The following is a 22,697-nucleotide window of genomic DNA, read 5'->3' as shown; positions in this document are numbered from 1 at the left end:
CACCTCATAACGCTACTTATCTAAGGCAAAGTATTCTATTAGTTTGGCATGATTATAACCTGAGTTAATACTCTTGGTACGTGCTTGGTGTACAAACAAGTGGAGTAACACAGTCAGTGTCTTAGTTTGGAATCCTCTTATAATTTTTTCATTCAATTTACAATTTATGGGAAAAATTAGAAGATTACACGTATTTTGTAACCCGCTAAATGGTTACTCAACACCAAAGGCAAGACTTCCAGTAAATTAAAGATCTGCAACTACAGGTTAACATGCTAGTCATTTTAGATTTTACAATAATGCAGCTATTTGGATACCTCAAGCACCACCAGCAATGTCAGAATTATATCCTGTAGCTATACATATTCCAAACAATTCTTTGGAAACAGTATTTTGGTAGCACATACCAGATATTTTGAAGATTTTGATACAGGAATTTCTGGAAACCTTCATGTAACATTGTACTGTTTCCTGTACTTTTTATATCAACTGCAGTAAACAGCCATTCAACAACACTATGACTACTAAATCTAAGAAATAAGCAGAATTGCACACATTCAAGTTCACCCTATTAAAGTTCTGCTCTCTGGATATGAAACAAAAAGAATTTCATTAGGTAAGAAAAGTTGATAAAAGCAACTGTGAAATACTATATATATTATTTAATATAAATTTGACTTTATTAGTCACTTGCTTAGGACACAATATTGTGTAATCCAAGGCATTTATTTTTGGTATGCAACAGTGCACTTTAACCCCATAAACTCCTTTAGTTGTAAGACTGCTAATAACACTTATTTAAAATAATAGGCTTTAATTAATACTTTTAGTGCAGAGATAGAGTAATTCTCCCCATCATACATTTTTGTAAACTCTTACATTTTTTCTGTGAATATTGATAGAGGTGCTACGACATTTCCTTGAGTAGAATATAGAAAAGTTTACACTAAAAGTGATACTGTACTGTAAATTCATCGTGATCTGGTCCATTCATTTACAAAAAGAAAATAATATTGTTAACTAAGTAGCCGCTCCTGTGATCATCTAAATTAGACTTCCCTGGTCAGCAGCCTCTTTATTAGAATTTGAGTTGTAAGACTAGTGATTATTAAGTTAACATTTCCCTTGATAAAGAAATTTGAATTTCAACACAGCCTCAAGTCATATGAAAACTAAGACAGAAACAAAATTTTCAGAATCAAATCAAAACTGGAAGATTCGCTCTGAATAGTATCACAAGAATTATTCCAGAGTTCAATTTCAATATCAAAAGTAATGGTAAAACAAATTCTTTTTACACTGTATTTATAAAAAAATGAAATCCGGAATTCTTACATTAAAAAACAAAACAAAACAAGCCAAAACTTGGCAGAAATTTTTTGATTGCTCAGGTTGTGTTTTTTTTAACAACGTCATCTATTTTTGTGATATAGCCATAGATTGTTGTGACCACAGTAAATAATTTCATAAATCTTCCTTGCGTGATGTTTTTGCTTTTGTTGCTGACATTCAGATAGTTTTCTTTTTTACAGAGGAATTAAAAGGTAGCTGTTCAGTGTTCTTCATATCTTCGTGCTTCTCCATTCATTACAATTTTGGCTGATTCTCTCTCACTTCTTCCAGTTTAGAAAGGATCCACTGCGTGAGGGAAAAGGAAAAAATAAAATGTTTCCTTGATAAAAACCATACAAAACAGCTGAAAATTAGATTGGGTTGGCTGGACACTTCACTACCTGCTCTCTTCCTAAATGAGTTTTTAAATACAGTGCTTACAATTCTTCTGTAGATTATAAATCCCTGGTTTTCTCACATGAAAATGGAACCATTTAAGAACCAATATCTGATATTGACTATCATAGCTGATAAAAATGGCTAGGTTGAAATTTCAGTTTCCTGTTCTGTATTTCAAAGAACATTTTTAAAAATTTATGACATCATTTCACCCACATCATTATTAATGCTCTGCATTAGTCTACAACTCCAGAGAAATCACAGATGACAGCAGAGAAGAGGGTAAGAGAATACAGAGGTAGGTTGCAGCAATGTGATAATACAGTTATTCAGAAAGAAGCTTTCTTTAACTATATTTTGTCTCCTTTCAGGAATTTCAAATTCATATGTTTACTGAACATGGAAGGGAAATCAGTTTTCCAAGAGTCTAAAAAAAAAAAAAAAAGCAGGGGGGAAGGAGAGGGCAACAGGGCAGTGACATGGAAATCTAGGGTAAGAGATGGAGTTATACAAAGGGATTGGCATGAGAAAGCTGCATAATGCAAGAAAGATGAGTGGATTATTACAAATCAGATTCTGTTACTGGATCAAGTTCTACAGTACAGATCTTTAGGATCCCCTCCTCCCTATCACAAGCTCACCCCCTCAAGGAAACCTCAAGGACTCCTGTTTACCAGGAGGCTGAAGGTTTGAAAGAAGAATTGGCTGTTCAAGAAATTACTCTTCACATCAGAATATGGCACTTCTCACAGATGGAACAACCCAGTAGTGTCCACTAAACCGATACAATGTTCACAAAGCAGTGTCACTGAAATGACCTCATACCCTTTTTACTGTAAAAGCTGCAAGTTTCATTTTCACTGTTCCTAAAACACTTCCCTCAGTGTCACCTCTCCATATACACACGCGTTAAGTGTCACATTTGCAAAAGTGAGACGTAGGCCTAAACAGCCTGGAAATGACTTTCAAAAACTTACTTTTTGTAGGACAGCCTCCTAAGGCCCTGATGACAATTTCTAAGTGAATCTGTTCAATATTCCTTCTCTAAGATAAAACCACATTTCTTACCAAGCCTGTCTGACAGTGACCTTTCCCTTCATATTCACATTCCAGTTGGTTTGGTGAGATTCATGGCCCTTTATAGGAACATATGCAAACCAACATTTCTGTGAAAAGTGCACACAGCTTTTTCAGCTTTTGTTTCCTTGCTTAAGACTTACAGCATACGTAATATGATGCACTAATTTGATTTCTGTAATTGTTACCAATTTAGCTGGTGCATAGATGGGATTCCCTTCTCACACAGACTAACGGACCTCAACACTGCCCCTGCCCCATCACAGCCAAAAAGGGGAAAAAAAAAAAAAAAAAAAAAGAGCAACTCAATACCTCCAAAGAGTGCAGACAAGACAAATTCAGCATGGGGACCTCAAATACCTTGACAGTATTTGTAATGCTTTTTGAGGTAAGAGTCAAAAAGTATCAACTGATAACTAACCTCAGCTGAGTGAAATGACCCTTATGAAGACAAAAGCAACTTAAACTGATGAGAAGATGGAAAAGCAACTTAAACTAAGATGAGGATGGAACTTTTGCACACTGTTTCAAAATGTGATTGCAGGGTACTATATCTCACTGGTATGAATATTTGCAAGACAGATTTATTGTCTGTGAAAATAACTAGCTACGCTAATAAAAACAAGGCAGCAACCCGGGGTACCTCATAGTTCTGGTACCAGACCTGAACTGCTCCTACTCTTTGTTGTAGTGAAAACTAATGAAGTCAAAAAGAAGAGATCATATAGAATAATATATATAATAATAGTAGCAATATTGTATATCAAATAAACTATTTGTGTTAGCATTCTGGATTTTTGTCATTCTTCAACCAAAACCATAGTTTGAGGAACAGAGGAATGACATGCTCTATCTCCCCCCCCGGGTCCCTCAGAATAAAACTAGGAGAAATTTGCAAATATTTTTTCTTCTATTAAAATGTATTACTTTAGTTCACATTCTTGTTTAGTTTTTGTTAGCAGTACTGCTAAATCAGCCATTTGACAGAGATTTATAATTCCAAAGATTTATCTAAGGAAGAGTTTGTTGTTGGAATAGAGTATTTATAAAATTCAGCACTGAATAGATCATTGCCATTTCCATCTGTGTAATCGCTGTGCGGAAATACTGAATTTTAAGTATACATAGTAGTTTCACATTAGAATATTTCTGTTTCACTTTTTACGCCAAATTTAGCACAGTAACTATAATAGTAGTGTAATATTTTGACTTTACCTTAGCATCCTCTGGAGTTTTAAAATTAATAATTTTTCCAAATTCTTTGGCATGGAACACAGACTTAACTCGTTCCTAAAAAAAGAACCAGTAATTCAAAATTAAAGTTAGTTTCTTCAAACTTTGTGACTAAGTTATTTACCATTAAGGCAGCTATATGGTTCAGACAGCCGCATGTACCCATTATGCTAATCTGAGTATGTTCACACCACATGCACACACCCTGAGAAACTTCATTTTCTGCATGAAAGCACAGTGGAGTGGAATACTCCAGCAACAATAGACTTCCCTTTTTATCATGGAGACCCTGGAGACTGGACTATAAAATTGTGTAGGAATGGAAGGCAGATAATGGAGCATGAGGGGTAACAAAATCCAGCACTCCTTAAGGTTGTAATTTTTCATTCATTACCTGGGTGGATATTCCACCATTACTGACTTGCAAGTAGTGATCTTAGGTAGTGAAAATAGCAACTTAGGCTTCAGAAACAGAACAGAAGCAGTGCTTTGCAAAATACAGTTTTCAACCTTAGATTTCAATAAAGACATGTGAATGGACTCTGAAATGACTGCTGTGTAAGGGTAAAGATGGATATGTTTTTCAGCATTGTCTGAAATGGCAGAAACTCTAATAATTATTTCATCCTGTAAAAGTTCACTTGCAGTCAGAAATCCAGTTTGGAGGATTCCAAACCAATCTGGCTCTGCCTTTCATGCTCTCTGCAATAGAAACAAATAATCTAAGTGAAAAACTGAATGACTTTGTGCACTATCAAGACTGTCCTGACAACCAAGATGTGTAATTACACACATGAAGCTTATTAAAAACAGAAACAAACCAAAACACTAGCAGGTACATTTACTGAATGAAATTAAATTCAGTTATGATGTCAACAAGAATTTAAGATATTATTTTTTTAAGGAACTTTGTCTCTGTAAGTACACTCGTTCATCAGTGGTCATTTTTTCCTTGTGTCCACTGCCAGTTTATTAGAGCAATAGTCTTCAACTTGCATTGAAAGGGATAAGCATACATCACTACAGATTTTATGAGGATATTAATACCTTATTATACTTTTTGAAGAATTTTATTACTAGCAAATGGAAAAAAAATAATCCTTGAAGCGTAGCACGTGTAAATGTATTGCTCTGATATATTTGAATCTTCGGGATTGCAACAAGGGAGAAGTCCACATATTTGCATTCCAGTGACAGTCCAATCAGAGTCAGAGTGTCTAAAAAAAGTATTCTGCAATCTTCTGAGAGAGTTTTATTGTATCACCATTTTCCAAATTATGAATACACCACAAACTGGTGCATACCAACAAAAAATTCCCAGCGCTCAAGGAATAAATTAATCTGCAGACACCAAGTCACCATTCTGTTTAGAACTGTCAGAATCTAGTTATCTGAGGAGTTTGCCCATGTTAAATTTCAACTCTCTTCTCTGAGTGCATCTCAACTAGACGACAGATCAAGAATTCAAAGAAGAGACCAGGAATTCAAAGTTCCATTTTATAAACAGCAACACAAAAATGGTTATGTTAACATACCTTGGCTTCAATGCGTAATCTTCTGCCATCGACGATAAAGGGTTCTTTGGTAAACTCATCATAACTGTATTGCCATTCACAGGTCAGCTGTCCAAAAGTCCCTTTTGTCACAAATAACACACCACTAGGCACCAGAAAATAAAATTAATAATTTAAATATTTGTATAAAAATATCTAAAGGTTATCAAGTTACCCTAGCTCTAGCAAAGTCATTAATTGTTCCTAAAGAGTGATCATCTAATAATATATAACAATCATACAGCATATTTTCCAACAGAGTGAACTTTGAACCTTCCTCTAACTTCTTTAAAATACCGTGTTTCATAGCAAAACCATAACACTACTTCTAGCTGTATTTTTACAAAAGGTTTACGGACTTTCTATTTCAGAACAATGCCTGTTACTCCACTATTAGACATCATTGACTCGTTCCTACATTATCCTTTTTCCTTTCAATATGCAACTTTATAAGTGAATCCCACAGTTCCATTGACTACAGCCTAAACCAGACCTACAATGAATCGTTGTCGGCTAAATAAATCATAAACCCAACATTCCTTTTCTCATTTTAAATAGAGAAATTACTGTGACACTCAAAATAGCATACTCCTCTGCTGAACAGTGCCACCGTTGAACAAGATTAACAGCACACTAACCATGCCTTCCCCATTATTTTACCTACAAACATAATGGCAGGCATGTCAAAGCGTACTTACTGATCAACAATTATCAAGACATGCACATTTTGATGATATTTTAATTGCTTATTATTCAGAGTCAAAACTGTTTACCTTTTAGTTACCATTAACAGATCTGTACTGTTGACCATAGCATGTGCAATATATCTGAGTTTTGCAAATCTTCCATTTTCAATTTTCTAAAAGAAATAAAAGTTTTACAGCTTTGAATATGCCAATATAAATTCATGTACTAATTTCGTGCTTAAATTCTATTTATCCTCCAAAAGTATAAATTATAACAAAACACATAGTACATACTTTTAAATAAAAGGCAACTTTGATAAAGTCAGAATATGACTAACAGATCTGTGACAGCTAATCTTCATTGTTACGTAAAATTACCCAGTTGCTGTTAATGCAGCTATGCAAATAAAAATCAATCCTAACCAAAACTGGCAAGGAACAATATAATTTCTCAAAACATTTCAAGACTCAGTTTTCTACATATTTCTAGTATACTTCTGCTAACTAATACAGTTCTAATACAACAAAAGAAATAAGGATTCATTTCCTAATTTATGTTAAGTCACCTCCAAAATGTTGGAGTCATTAATTCTGAGAATATATCTATACTTAACTGTATATAAGAACACACTATCATGTAGACACTGGGACCTAATAATGCACTTGAGATAATGCTTAGCATTTCTCTATATTTTTTTGTTTCTCCCTGAACGAACTTAATCTTTTGCCATGAATATATAGCAGAACATCCTTTAATGGGAAATAAATTTTAAATATTGATCACAGCAGATGAATAATTTTTAAAACAGAGGCTCTGTAAGTTTAACATGACTTGGCATCCATTGGATTTCTGACTTTCTGAGCAATGAGGGATTAAATTAGTGATCAAATTAAGATTGCTGCATCTTAGCTGGGAATAGCAACACGACTGCTTGCATTACTTCCCATCTGTTACAAACTAGAAGCAAAAAAAAAGGTTATTAGAAATCAGCATGACTCAATAAACCCTTAGCTACAAACGTATTGCTTCAGATATGTATGCCAATATTTAAAAACATGTAGGTTAGCTCTCAGCGCAATTAAAATAGCAAAACCATTTAATGAGTATTCATCACCACAGTAAGATGACAAAGACATTTAATTAGGTGTGCTCTACAACTTCAAATTTGGCCCCATGGATAACTCCACTTGCCCAAACTTTTTTTTTTTTTTTTAAATGATACATTTCCTCAAAGATGCCGATTCTTTAGTGACCAAAATGCAAGAACATTAGGATAACAGGCTCCCAAAAGACAGCTTTCCAGAAAGCTCTCGGAAAGTTCAGATTTTTTTTCTCTCCCCAACTCTGTTGGGCTACAAAACCACAGCTACTGATCATGTGCCTACTTATGCGTTAAGTCAATACTTGATTTTCTTTCTGCAAGACCTAGTGTCAGGGGCAGAATGAACACAGCAAAACAATAGCATAAGAAATGAAGAATTAAGGGCTTAGAAAACAGATTTTTAAGGTTGTTTTTTTTTTAAATTCTTGGAAACTCATTCAAGCTTTGTCCAGGGATTGCCATGCCTCCACTTTGAGTCTCTCCCTGCCTCTCATACTTAGGCCCAAGCTCCTACGTCGTAACTAAATAACATAAAAAACCAAACCAAAACAAAAAAATCCTCTCTCAAGGTAGCCTCTACAACGTTCCAGCACACAACATGCTGGATGATTAGAAGACAGATGAGGCTGTATGGACAGACAGCATGAACAGGATACCCGACCCAGATACCAGGCTACCCGTCTGAAGTTTTATGTCCCGATGGATTTTCAATGTTAGTAGCTTAGTAAGAAAGACAGGGAAAGGGAAGAGAAGGCTGGCAGGAACTTACAGAAAAAAATCTCAGTGGAAAGAGCAAGGGTGGTTTGGTAGCAGCAGCAAATACACATAATTTCATTTAATCTGCAAGACTGTGACAGAATCAGCAATTTCTCTTACTGACTAAACACATCATAAATATTGCTAAATATGACCAGTATCTCTATTAGAAGCAATCACAGGGAGAAGCATTTAGCAATTTAGTCTTATAGGATGGAGAGGATCTCTAGCCTTTCTCCTGCATCAAAGACTATAAATTTCTTAGGCTTTGCATCGCTTTGAGGTAAGGCTCTCAGTACAGAAGTTAATATCCCTTAAGTGGGACTTAAGAGAGCACAGTTATCTCTTTTTGTCCTTTCATTAGCTTGCTAGTTTTAAACAAGTGATCTCACCCCACTGTAATTACTCAGTTTACTGATAATGAATTGCAAATTATGAAAATTATTATGGAAATACAGCACTTAGCTATCACACATTAGTTGCAATGCTAAACAAAAGCTATTTAAACATCCAAATTCCACAAAAAATTTCATTCTACTAAGACACATAAATAAGTGATTTGCTCAGCACAAAGATAGTGTTAAGCATGTGGTATGCACTGAGCTAACTACTACTCATTGTCAAATGCTGTTAAGTCAAACATCATAAACTCAGATTATCCATGTTCTATAGTTTTGTAAAGAGACATTAATTGCAAAATAAAGCACAGGAAAAGGCTGCAGAGTCCATTTGTAAAGATAACACTTGTACTTATGCCAACACTGAGTAGTAACTACTAGATTTTCTGCCTTTAGGTTTTTCTACCCTTCGTTTACAATGTCTATCCCTTTTAGCATTTGACTAGCTATTTGACTAGCTAGGAAATGTATCACAGAAGGATACCCCCAATTTACTGCTGACAATTCTTATAGCAAGACACTACTGCGCTCTGCTACCAAAGTGCCTTACACAACTTAAACATAAGTGGATATATATAATTGATCCCTCAATATAAGTACATGAATACATTTATTAAATTTTACAACACATAGCTATTAACGGTTTGGAGAAAGTATCTTGGACCACTGTTTGTTGATGCAAAACTATGAAAGTTAACATTGATTAATCATTGTTTGTTCTTACAGTTTCACCACTTTAAGAAAACAAATACTAATCTTTAAAACACAACTTCTGTATTTCAAGTTAAAAAAGGTTTAATATCCTGATTATTTTAGTATATGTTATGGTTCATTGACTAAACATGGAAATCAAATGAAACTACTGAAAAAAAGACACTCCAATAGCTGTAAAATGTGAAGTAATCCAAGCACAAAACCTCTACTTTGCAAATTATTCTTACCTGTAGTAAAAATGCTTAGATGTCACTGCAATAATCTAACAGATGTTATCATTTGTGCAGAGATGGATACCCAGATATGCTCACTGTCTTAAAAGTGGCATCTCTGCATTTGGAAAGATGCCCAACCACACCACATGATCTTAATTTACTGAGAAGCAAGCACAGATACCTTTGACAAAGTTAGAAATCAAACTGAGCAGTTTAAGTAATTGAGATAGAATTTAAAATCCATGATCCTTTGGTTATAGTTCTAAAAATTACTAGCATTATGTGTGATACAACAGTTCCATCCAGCTTGAACTGATCTCAAACTAAATGACGTGTAAAAAATAATAAAGAATATTCCTACTTAAAAAGTAGTTATAAATCTGTTTTTCTTCTCCTTAGATGTTGAGATTAACTTGAAGTTTTCAGCTGGATTTTAGATTGCTGATTACTGTCCAAATGTGTGAATTCTGAAGGAAATTAACTATTGTTGCTAGATGTCCAATATTGAATACATGTTTCAGCTCAAATTATAGGGTGACTTCTTCAAAAGCTGTAGAATTGTTATTTTCAGGAGGCTAACATGGTATAATTACACAGCCAATCTTTCTCACAGAAATATTTAATCATTCTAAGCAGTACCCAGGTCACTTGTTCTATCTAGCTCGAGTGTGAAAAGGGGAAAAATTGTTAAATAAAGAAAAAAACAAAACAAAACGTGTGAAACATTCATTTTGGCTGCCATGCAAAATTCTCTCATCTTTATTTAAAAAGAACTAACCTTAATCCTTTACTGCCTACTCTCACATTCCGGCTACCCTAACACACAATGTCACTCGACAAAAAGCAAAGCTTTTGTCCACAAAGTGTTAGTGCCTGAATTCACGATTCCATTCAGTGATGCTGAATAACAACTCTGAAATCAACATAGTTCTGTTCAAATCAACAATTTGCAGTCAAGGTTAATATTTCAATCTAAGGCCACAGTATGCAGGACAGCAAAAATTAAGTCAGAAGCTTTTTTTCAGAACATTAAGTTTCCGCTTCACAATGGGAATATAATTTGCCAATGCTGACTAGCAGAACCATCTTGATAAATTTTTGCTCTGAATACCAAGAGACTTTATTTGATGAGCTGAATGGAGAAACCACACTGATCTGTATTTTCACTATAATGACCACATCTAGATGTTTTTTGTCTTTTCCTGCCAATACAACAAAAGTTCTTTGATTAGTAGCATCTAAAGTGATTACTGTAACAGCAGGGAAATGGAAAATATTCCAATTTTCTTTTCTGCATTCTCTGTCAGCAAAAAAGCTGGTACATGCTTTGCCTAGGACACTTTTAGTTTTGACTTGCTTTTCCACCATTTATGCTTCAATTACAAACAAGCTAAAATGAAACTGAGCCACACAAGCTCCTAAGTTGTTCTGAAACAACTGGTGTTAGCGAGTCCCAGCTACCTTCCTCTAAATATGCACAAGACTTCTCTTTGGGGACGGGCAACGGCTACATCCAAATATTGCACATTTAACTGTTAAGGATCCTGCTCTTTCCTTTAATGTAGACACAACAGGCTTTCCAAAAGACAACGGATCATGACAGCTGTGACTCAAGAGAGCAGCAAGCTAGGTAGCATGCCTGAATGGATGCCTGGAAAGAGTCAGGACAATGACAAATAAAAATGAAGTTACCCTGAACTTTGGAAAGAATTTCTCCCTATAATTCTATAATATGAAGCGAAATCTCAGTTTTAGAGTACCTCCCCGTATGGACATTTTTGTTTCAATTTGAACCCAAGCCCAAGGTGGGTGAGGGAAGGAGAGAAAGTATGCATATGACACACTTTTCCCACTCCTCAGATGTTCTTTCCGGCAGGCTAAAGTTTGAATACTAAGAAACAACAGTCTTCTCAACCCAATCGGACATTCTGCCACCTGATCTGAAGCTTGTCTCACGACCAAAAAAAGCTCACAACTCAAAGCTGAACACCTCCAATACAGTAGGACTCAGTATTGAAGCACAGCTTTGAAGGATTGCCTTCCTGACAAGCTTACATCCACTGCAGCAGAGTGGGCAACAACCTTACACAGCACTGTAAAAGAGCCCTCACAAACTCACACACTATAAGGGCAAATTAAAAATACAGAAAGGTTTTGAATTTATTCTGGTTGCAGGTTGGCACTGAGCTGTGACACAAAGAACTGCACTAATAATAACAAAGATATAAACAGTCTGTTAAATGATCCCAGTAACTGTCTACGGTATTGCTCTACACTGACTTAAATCTACAGAGTATCTTGAGAAATCAAAAAGATAAAAGAACCCTAATCAAAAGGGATGTACCATATAACATCAAAGATAAAGAACACAGCCAATTCTTAGCAGCCCAAGCTGAAAGGATGGCTCTTACTCCTGGAGTTCTCAGCACAGGACTGGGCTTCAAATTCAATTCACCAGTGAATAATTGGAGGAAAAAAATAGTGCAGCCAAAAGATAAGCTATTAAAATATATTAAACTGGAGGGGCAGGAAAAAAAACCAAACCATTTTAAAAGGTGGTAATTTTTGATATGGTACTTTAAATACCTAAAAAAAAATAATGTCTAAATTATTTTTTTTCATTTTTGCTGCTTTAAAGAGCATCAGTTTCAGTTAGTTAACTATTATATTTTTCACAGGTTTTGGTCCATAACTTAAAGAGAAATTAAATCCTAATATCCTTGGTGATACAATTTTTTGTTATCCTAAATCCAAATTATTTCTTTTCCCTATGTCTATTCAGAGGAAGCTAGGCTCAAGACAAACAAATAATATACAACATGACTACATTTTTTATTAACGTAAAAGCTTCAAAAATAGAACTATACTCCATGAAAGAGACTTCAAAGTATATAATCACATTTGTCAACTATACTGGCAAAGATTTTTACTGTTGTTCATTTATTTATTTATTTTTCAGTTAGCGTTTTACAACCTTTCTATTTACCAAATAAAGAATGAACTTTTTATAGTTATATTGCGACAGAACTTGAATTAATTACACCTGACCGAGAAAGTACTACCATTCATGCTAAATTTTACTTCCACATTCTGGAATGATTTGTACAATTATAAGTTAAAAAACTTGAAAAGTTAGGTCAATTTGATAGGAAAAAAAAAAGTATTATTACTAAAAATAAATTCTTATTTTTGTGGAGATGCTTTTTCAGTCAAAAAATGATTACGTTTCTTCCTGTAGCTGTCTTAAGAATGAAAAAAATATATGCTTTTTTATAAAATTGAAATGAATTGTCACTCAGGACAGGTCAGTACAGAAGAAAAACAAGATTCTACAGGATAAAAAAAGAAATTACACTAAGAAGTCAAAAGGAAATCAGAAAATGTCAGGTAATATATTCCAAGTTGCTAAAAACCAGTGAATTTAATAAAATGCAGCAGTAACCTTTCCATAAAGTAGTACCTAATAATTTCCTCAAATATTAGGCATGACATGTCTTTTTCAAGATTAAAGTTCAAAATTACTTCCTACGTTCTTCAGAGAAATACCTGAGATCCATTTGTGTCTGAAATATGTAAAATCCTTCCCACAATGTTTCAGGCAGTAACACATCGCAATACAGTCTTTCATCTACTTCTGCAAGACATCCTTCTGAGATGACAGTATTCAGCATTACAAAATAAGTAGCAATACATGATCTGTAACAATCTTAAGTATCAGCAGTTTCAGCTAAAGCAAGCTCTCAAGTTGAGTTTGTCCCCTCTTTTATCTGGGAGATTATTTGGCATCTATTCCTTGGCTCATTGCCCAAGTGATCAGACCGCAAAGCAGCTTTTGACGGCCTAGAGCCAGAATAAGCAGTCTTACTGATTGTAATGGTTTTTCCTTCAGAATTTTGATAACCGGAAGACAATAGACAATGAAGGACGTGACATCACCTTTGGTAAATACACAAACATTTCAGAAGCTTTTATTGCTTTAAAGCAATTCGAATTCTTCGGATGTTAGCAGAAGAGGTAATTCTTATTACAGTACCTATTGATACATAAATATCTATTGCAAGACATCTTTAAAACGCAAAACTAAAACCTAAATCTAGCAACAAAGCACAAAAAAGAAGAAGAAAATTGTGCAAGCATTCCAGTGAACACAGAATAATATTATTTTTAAGAAAAAAGTAACTTGTAACGCTATATTATAGAATTTACAATACAGTGGTTCAACCTTGCTTGTTTGTGTTTAGATAAAGAAAAAACCTAAATACATGTTACATATGTTTTACTACACAGAGCCTTGTAGAAGTACTGGTATTTTCTCCAGTTGTCGTGATTTTACATAGGGTTTAGTTCTAGGGTTGATTTTTTTACTTTTTTTTTCTTGCTATGGAAAGAAAAATGCGGATTTACAAACCAAATAATTTATGGTCACAATCAAACATAACTAAATAAACCATTATTTCACACATGTAAGGATTCCAAAGGATACCCAAAATTAGTATGTAAAAATTCCAGTAAAACAAATGATAAATGAAAAATTAAAGGTTTATGTTAGATGATCCTTTTAAAAGAATAAATGTATTTTATCTTTTAAATACTTTTAAAGGCCATTCAGTGTTTTTACATAACCTAGTTCCAGGAAACATGAGAAACAATGTTGGAACAGAACAGATGAATCCATTTTAGATATACTTTAGACGTTTATTGTTAAAAAGAAAAGCAGACAAAATACTTTTGAAATATGAAATAAAACAAGTCAAACAGCATTTTAACACCAATAATGACTGTACATCTCAGTAAAGTTTTACTAAACACATTTAGTAGCATTCCATCTAGCAAATTATAAATAAAGCCTGTCAAACACATAAATGCAAAACCATTAAATACATTTGATAGAAACACCTGGAAACAAACTCTAAGTCACTTTATTACTATTTCTTCATATTATTCGATATTATTTTCACCTGATGTCCAGTTTTAACTAGAAGATTATTTCTATTATATACTTTGCTCCTTTGCCTAGCGTTCATCATCATACAGTTTATTTCCCCACATATTTTTTTTTGCACAGTTTAAAAAATAAGATTTAATATCAGACATCCCCAATTTCCCAGTGGGAATTATAGCAGCAACATTTAATACTTAAAGGTCAAAAAAGCGACAAAGGCCATGTATAATTGTTACAGTCCATATTATCCTAACTGTCATCATCATCACTACTACTGTGAGTCTTAGTCCATTCCCTGTAGGCCTGTCTTTTCTGAAAGCATGGTAAGGGAAGAAGAAAGCAGAAGAATTAGTTTAGAAGTATTAGTTTGTCTGGTAAATGTGTTAATTAAAGCAAACTAAAACCCCAGAAAACAAATTCTGAAGTGACATCCTACTTCAGAACATATCATGAGCACTCAAAATCACCTATATCCCATTCCCTTTATTCAGCATATACAATCTCTAAGTCACTAAAAGAAGTGCATTCCAACCTAATCCAGTGATTCGCTGAAAATGTTAAAACACAGTGACTGCAGAGGGGCCAGTCACCAGACCTGTATGCATAGAAATAATACAAAAAGGGAGAATAATCTTTTTTGCCCTGTAAGAATATATTATGTTATTCAAACTGCTTCACATAGGGAACATGTGATACACTGAGTCTCATACAAAACACAGAAATAATCTCTAGATCCAGAAACATTAAGAACCAAAAACATTAGTACGCTTTACGGTAAGATAAAATTAAGATATCAAACATACTACATCAGAAAATAATGTCTGAAAAAAATTTACGCCATTCATTACTTTCTGTTTTGACTGCCTACAGGGAGAACTACAACCCTGTTTGGATCTTTCAAAACATTTCTTCAAGAGTAGTTCTCCCTCAGGATCATCAGAAAAAACCCAAAATGCAAACATGCACAAATTTAAGAAGCAAAAGCAATGCAAAGTCATTAGAGAAGGCTACACATTAGAGCTGACACTGTTGGCTTGCTAGCATTTGTTTTAGTGGTACGCTTTCAAACAGAAAAGGGGATGTTTTAAATACCAAAAAGAGGAGAAAGATTAGCTATAAGTTTATGCTGGTCATTAGCAGTAGCTTCTAGCTATGCTCTAGTTAAGGTAATACTGCTTTATAACAGTAGCTTTGAACTGGAGAGCTACCTCATTAGAAGGCAGGCAGAGGCATACTATTTGTTATCAAAAAACTTTCACAGTCTGCTGAATTAGATTACGAGTGAATTGTATGGCAAACATAACTGAGATGCACCAAAATAAGGCAATCTTTTTCTACCAGAAAACAAAAGACAGACTAATGCAATGCAAGAGAAACAGAAACTATCACATTGGAACTCAAAATGAAACGAACAGCTGTGACAATTCTCAAAATGGTCTAAAAATTCTCTCCAAAGGCTACTTCTTACTTCATTCTTACTTCTCCAAAAAGGTTATTTCTTTATGACTTCTCCAACATTTCCTTGGCTCACTGTGAATCTGTATTTTAAAAATTCTGTTTATATTCATGCAATCATTAATTACTACTTTAGTTCTTGAGTTTGAATATTTCTAAAACGCAGAGAATAAAAATAGAAACTTTATAAGCTGCATAACAGTTGAATTAATTTCCACTTTGATTTCAGAGTTAAATTTGCTTAAATGGCAACTGAATTATTCAAGTGTAAGTGCTGCTCAGCATATTCTTCATGCAAACAGCATTCCACTTCAAAATTGTTTGTGTTCTTTAAATGGCTATAGTATGACATAAGTACAACTATTTTAAGTGTTTAAAATGCTGTTTTTCATAAAACTGAGGTTAAAAAGTCACTGTTTAAAATGTGTACTATAAAATTACTGAAAAAAAAGCCCCTTTGCATTTACCACCACTGTGTATCAAAAATAAAAGTTAAAGACATAAATCTTTTTAATTGCACATACAAACCTTTTTCTTCTTTCAAAGTGCTCTACATCTCGCAAAAACCTCTATGGATATACTGGTATAAATTATGCTGTCATTCTCAAAAGTTGTATTACAGAAACTATATCACCAAATTGGTCATAAGCCTAAGAAATTGAATGAAACTTCTTGACTATTAGGTGAGGGATGGTAGGGAATTTAAGAAATGGGAAATTTTGTAAAATATTTATTCCAATATATGATTAAAAGTTATGTCAAATTATCTTTCATTTTCTTCACCTGTAACATTTGACTTCCGGTTCCATCTCTTAATCTGTAAGGTCTAATAACTCCATCTTCACCAAAGAAGCGAGGTGGGCGTAGGCTTATCACATCCTCTGATGAATCTGCAACTCTGACAATAAAACAGCAAATTTAAGGTATATGTCAATATCTCTACTCAACTATAAAGGCTCTAAATTATTTTGAAAAGAAATTAAATTTAAGTACTAGTACAGCAATTGTTGTCTATGTATGTACTTTTGCATATGAGCAGACATTGAGCAGATATTCTGTGAATCAGTAATAGTTTTTACTCAGAAATCTATTTCAGAGAATGATTATTAGAAAATCAAATGGCACAGGGAGCACACGCCTGCAATACTTAATAACTGTCTAAGTATAATTTTGAAGTTTTCAAGTACAAAAGACAGCTGTGCCATACAGCTGACATTTTTCTTGCTCTTCTATGCTGAAGAACTTAAAGTGGAAAACAAAAGAGACTGGCAACCTTACGGCAGCAAAAGTGGTGCAGCTGACTAGGAACAGGGTCATTAAACACCTGTATTCAGAGGATGATACTAAATGCCCTCTCAAAATATTTTCTCCTACTTTATACATTACAGTGTGAGATAATCTACCGTAACAGGTTTATTGAAGTGAGAGAATCACAGTACTTAATATGCAATCTCAGTCTGAACAACCAGGACAGATCCTGGCATGACCAGGTAGTCTTGGAACCTATCTCACATAGCAGTAATAATTAAAAAGGCGATACAGCTAAGAAGTCCTCTTTTCCTGTTGTATTTGGAGTAAAAGGAAAAAAAAAAATAATCAGCAATTTCAGTAACTGAAGGAAGTCCGATCTTTGAGGCTTTTAAACTATTTTCTTTGGTAAAGCTAGAAATCCTGAGATTTGATGTTGTGTTGTTTAATGCTATCGGCTGTCTATTTTTTAAATAGCCCCCTATTTACTATATAAGCTACAATATGCGTATTTTTTATAGCTCATCTGTATAAATGACAAAGTTGAGAGATCTAGAAACATTGACACAGAAGTGATACAAAGACACAATGTACTACTATTACTATTGTCTGTTTTGTACCATATCATTCTTCAAACTTATTTTACTTACTTTTTAATACCCTGAAATGTGCTGCTTGCCATGTCTATGATTCCTCCAGTAGGCCGAGCTACTGCTCCCACTAAGCCTTTTCCAACACCTTTGAAAAACCCAGCTGCTCCTTCTTTCTGAGCTCCTAAAAGGATAAAGTGCAGCAAAGCATTACAAAAACATTAGGTTTTTCTTACAATCTTAGCAAACTTAATTCCCATTTAATCACAAATCTTTCTTGATATGCAACTATACAGTCTTCTCCACACAAAGTTCATGTAAACAACATTTAAACTGCAAGTCAGTAGGAATATAAAATCTTGATTAAAAGTTTTATAATTCAGATTTATAATGTCTCAAATATAAAGAGTTTACCATCATATGAACAGTCAATGTCAGAAGACATAAACCTACCTCTTATTGGTTTTGTAACTATTCCTGTTATACCACTGACAAAACCCTATGAAGAGAAACAAAAGATACATTACAAATATGCTTTCAGATTATATTTTTCATTTCTTTTTGTTTACTTCATTTGTGAATAGCCTCAAAAAACATGTGTTGGAGTATTCTAAAATTCACAAGTTAACAGAATTAAAGGCACCTACTTCACAGTTTCTACCTTCTCTTCTACCCTCACATATTCTTTAAATCTATCACTCATTTGTGGCCTTATATTTGCAAAACCAGAATTAAAATAAAGAGTAACATCTCTCTGGCAACTATGGCAGCCTCCATATTTGTTACTCTTGCCTGCGAAAAGATCATAATTTTTATTTTTTTTTTTTTCCTCCTTACAGAAACTAATCCTTTTCCGCCACGAGTGATACCCTCTCTCAGACCAGTGGGCTGTTTATTCATGGCTTCTCTCCTTTTCTGCTGGTAATCCTCATCCATAGTTATCGCAGCTACTCCTTTTGCCATAGCACCAGTGATTCTTGATGCAGCACCAGCTAATCCACCTATTGTAAAATAAAGTAAAATGCCAATGCAATTTATGAATGCCTGTATTGCTTACTGTTAAGTATACTACTGCGATAACACTGAAACTTACCCACAGCTCCCCCTACTAGTGCTTTAAGTCCTAGTGCCATTCCTTCTATAAATTCTTCAGGACCCTGGATGGCTCCCTAAAGGAAAAAAGGACTCCTTTGTGTTAGGCTGCCAATAGTAGTACATGCATTACATATTTCTAAATCTTACATTTGCATTGGAATTTTTATAAAACAAAGAGAACAAGGCTGTAAGGCCAAGAAAGAAAGTGTGAAAATGCCCACGAAAGAACCTGAGAGAAAGACTGTTTTAGAATCCTATTTTATTTCCTGAAGTCTGCTTATTTTAAGCCAAATGAGGAAAAAGATAATTTATTTTAAAATAAGAACCATAAGGAACAGTCTTTTATGAATTAAGTTCAATGGCCTACTCTCCTTTTTATCTCACTTGAGTTTTATGGTGACTTTTCCTAGGACCTTCTCTTTCAATTTTCAATTCAAAATCTTTAAACCCAAATCTTTAAACCCAAATCTTTAAACCCAAATCTTTAAACCCAAATCTTTAAACCCAAATCTTTAAACCCAAATCTTTAAACCCAAATCTTTAAACCCAAATCTTTAAACCCAAATCTTTAAACCCAAATCTTTAAACCCAAATCTTTAAACCCAAATCTTTAAACCCAAATCTTTAAACCCAAATCTTTAAACCCAAATCTTTAAACCCAAATCTTTAAACCCAAATCTTTAAACCCAAATCTTTAAACCCAAATCTTTAAACCCAAATCTTTAAACCCAAATCTTTAAACCCAAATCTTTAAACCCAAATCTTTAAACCCAAATCTTTAAACCCAAATCTTTAAACCCAAATCTTTAAACCCAAATCTTTAAACCCAAATCTTTAAACCCAAATCTTTAAACCCAAATCTTTAAACCCAAATCTTTAAACCCAAATCTTTAAACCCAAATCTTTAAACCCAAATCTTTAAACCCAAATCTTTAAACCCAAATCAGGCATTAATATATCCACATTTTTCACTATAATTCATATCCATCTACTTGTGATGCATTTCATAAAAAGGCAGCAGAGATTTTTACCTGGTAAGGTTCATAGAAGAATGCTTCTACTCCTTCAGACAAGCCTCTTATGAATCCAAATGGATTACCCAAGACATCAAGGCCAAGTATAAGAACATACATCTGTTTAATAGCCTAAAAACAGTTATTAGTAAAAATATTTTAGAAATTACACTAAAACAAAGGCAAACAGCATAGCATGCCCAGATCTAAAAAAGTGAAAGCAACATGAGTTTAATACAACAAACTCAATTATTTGGAAAAGTAGAAGTAGCTGTATTAAAAAGGATCTTACAGTGACTAAATCAAAGTGAAAGCAACATGAGTTTAATACAACAAACTCAATTATTTGGAAAAGTAGAAGTAGATGTATTAAAAAGCTGTATTAAGTCAGCCAAATAAACGTTACTTCTTACAAGCATTTGACAGATAACTGACATTAATGTTCATAAGATTTTATAAAGCAAGCACATTACCTAGATTTCTCTCATACTATAGGACAAAATTTGTTTGCAAGTGTCGAGAAAATTTTGTTGATTGTGACTGAAAAGCACTATAACTACATCTACATGACATTTAATTTGATTTAAAAAGAAAAAAAAAAAAAAAGGTTGAGCATCTCCTAGGAGACTGCAAATTTTCCCTCTGTGAAAAGGAAGGGTCAGAGAACAACAGATAACTCGTTTCCCAATTAAAACCCTGTATAGGTCTTTTCTCTTTTAAAGATGGACCAATCACTAAATTAATACGTCCAAAGAATCCCTTATCATTAATGATGGATGAATAGAAGACAACTAATTCTTTTATGCAAAAGTGTGCCTGCTGGATTCTTTCAACTGGATGCCAGGACCTGAAGAGTACACAATGGCCAAAGAAGGATCATAATTCACGAACTACTAACGTCTAAGAAAAAGCATTACCATTTTGATGCGAACTCTGCTCTTTCAGAGCTGCATTGTACTTGCTTTCACTATCCATTCCGGCAAGTTGTTTTGTCACACCACTTGTCTTCTAGTCATAATTTGGAAACATTACTTGTCCCCAGTATAAAGGCAATAGAATCCAACTAATGAGTAATTGTTTTGTACATGTTTATGTATTTAGCCTTTGTAAAAACATACAAAGCTGAATTTTATTTATTTTCATAGAACCGAAGTGCACAGTAGCGCTTTCAAGATATAAATTTACTGAAATAGTGAAATTTATTTATTCCAACCTGTTTTGAATAATGTCTTACAACCGCTGATTGGAGCTGCTGCGTAGTACAAAAGTGATAGCTGAGCTCAAAGAATGCCAACCTAAAAAAAATAAATGAAAAAATTAAGCCCTTATTATGCCAAGCAAAATAAAATGTAACATACGTAATATTGGTTTAATCTCTGGAAGCATTCTTTACGATCATATTTTCAACCTACTTAAAGACAATATCTTGTACATCTGTGAGGGTGGCCCCTATACTCTTCAGCAGGAGATTCAAGGACTGAAGCGGTATCAATTCATTCTTTCGTTCTTCTTTGTTACTATCTTCTCCACCCGTACTGAGTGAAAAGCTTAAGTGTAACTAGAGAATAAAAATGAGATTGAGAAATAAAATGATTGGTTATTAGAAGTATTATATTTCTACCTTTGTAATCTTTAGAGTATTTAATAATTGAGATAAGGCATTTCTAATCTTGTCTGAAATCAGACTCACTTAATAAAAGAAAACATAAATACACCACATAAGGCAATAAAAAGACAGTGACATTTAAATTCAAACTGAATAACTGCAACTACCTTTAAGAAAACAAATCTTGAAATTGCTTATTCGTGTTTTCAATAAAGACTCCAGAATCTTTTAGCTACAATTTAGCTTGTTAGTTTGTTCCCAAAACATTCTGGTTCTATAACTAATTTCTAAAATCAAAGCAGAATGAAAATTACAACATAGCATGGTGTCCAAGGAAGAATGATAAGCAAGAGTGAAAACAAGTAATTATTAAAAAAAGTTTTACAGGGGCTAAATAAACACTGGAACATGTATACAAGAAAAACCCCACCTGTGCAGACCTGAATAAACCAATGTTTTTTTTTTCACAGAACTTATGGTGATGGTCTCAAAACAGAAAAACTTTCAGGAAAAGTGGTTGAGGGGCTCTGTAGTGCACAAATTTATTCAGCATTTTTCGAAACCAGAGGGAAAGAAGTTATGTCTGTTTCCAATTCTCTGAAGACACCGCAATTTCATTAACTTATAACAGAGCTTAACTATAGCTCATTTTAAAGATACATAACTCATTTTGCAGAATCCACATCCCTTAATTCACAGTTCTATAATGACTTCATAACTGTTACAGACTAATCTTTTATTAGAACCCAAAGCCAATTTAGTCCACCTTATCCCCTCCATGTAATTTTTCTTGTCAAATATTACAGAGTTAATTCAAAAATGAGCTTTTGTTTACTTCGTTACAAAGTGTTCACTTTGTTATCTAAACACATGAAGGGCATTTTATTTTTGTCAAGTCCTGAGCAGTTTTTGTAATAAAACCACTGGAGACATACCTATCAGCGTCTAAACGAAGATCCACCGAAACAGCTACTAAATATATTTGGAATGAGTTAGGCTAAGCTGTTTACATAAAGTTAGCCAAGCATTTGCTGGAATTACCTGCTTTAATAGCAGACCGTTTCTAACACCTCATCAGATGCTGCAAAGAGGTAAAACTCAAACCGTTCTGTGATCTATTTCTCACCGGATGGAGCAGAGATTCTTTTATTAAGAACTGTCACAGAGGCTACAAAGTACCACCACAGCTTTAATGACGTCAGCTGGGCAATAATCAAAAAACAAAGACCAGTAAGCTACAAATGGATGAAGGTTATATTTGGACAAACAGGCTGTTGCTTCC

General features: G+C 33.9%; 1 protein-coding gene across 4 annotated transcripts in view; it reads right to left on the bottom strand.

The window, feature by feature from the left end:
- Positions 1-656: 656 nt before the first annotated feature.
- The window catches only part of VPS13A (vacuolar protein sorting 13 homolog A (S. cerevisiae)), a 104,104-nt gene continuing 82,063 nt past the window's right edge, over positions 657-22,697 (bottom strand). For 2 of the 4 annotated variants that reach the window (XM_014942644.1, XM_014942645.1), the window contains 12 exons: positions 21,222-21,367; positions 21,023-21,104; positions 19,828-19,941; positions 18,795-18,870; positions 18,539-18,702; positions 18,155-18,200; positions 17,762-17,885; positions 16,647-16,761; positions 6,368-6,453; positions 5,577-5,700; positions 4,024-4,098; positions 657-1,638 (listed from right to left, as the gene is read on the bottom strand). In XM_014942644.1, coding sequence (XP_014798130.1) covers positions 1,588-1,638; positions 4,024-4,098; positions 5,577-5,700; positions 6,368-6,453; positions 16,647-16,761; positions 17,762-17,885; positions 18,155-18,200; positions 18,539-18,702; positions 18,795-18,870; positions 19,828-19,941; positions 21,023-21,104; positions 21,222-21,367 — 1,203 coding nt within the window. In that variant the 3' untranslated portion in view covers positions 657-1,587. Of the gene's footprint in view, positions 1,639-4,023; positions 4,099-5,576; positions 5,701-6,367; positions 6,454-14,136; positions 14,721-16,646; positions 16,762-17,761; positions 17,886-18,154; positions 18,201-18,538; positions 18,703-18,794; positions 18,871-19,827; positions 19,942-21,022; positions 21,105-21,221; positions 21,368-22,697 lie in introns of those variants that run through there. The other 2 variants (XM_014942646.1, XM_014942647.1) reach the window with 1 other exon arrangement.

This window comes from Calidris pugnax, unplaced genomic scaffold (assembly GCF_001431845.1).
Source record: "Calidris pugnax isolate Ruff unplaced genomic scaffold, ASM143184v1 scaffold109, whole genome shotgun sequence".
Classification (NCBI taxonomy): Eukaryota; Metazoa; Chordata; class Aves; order Charadriiformes; family Scolopacidae; genus Calidris; species Calidris pugnax.
The sequence above is the reverse complement of the archived record's forward strand: the minus strand, read 5'-3'. Positions and strand labels throughout refer to the sequence as shown.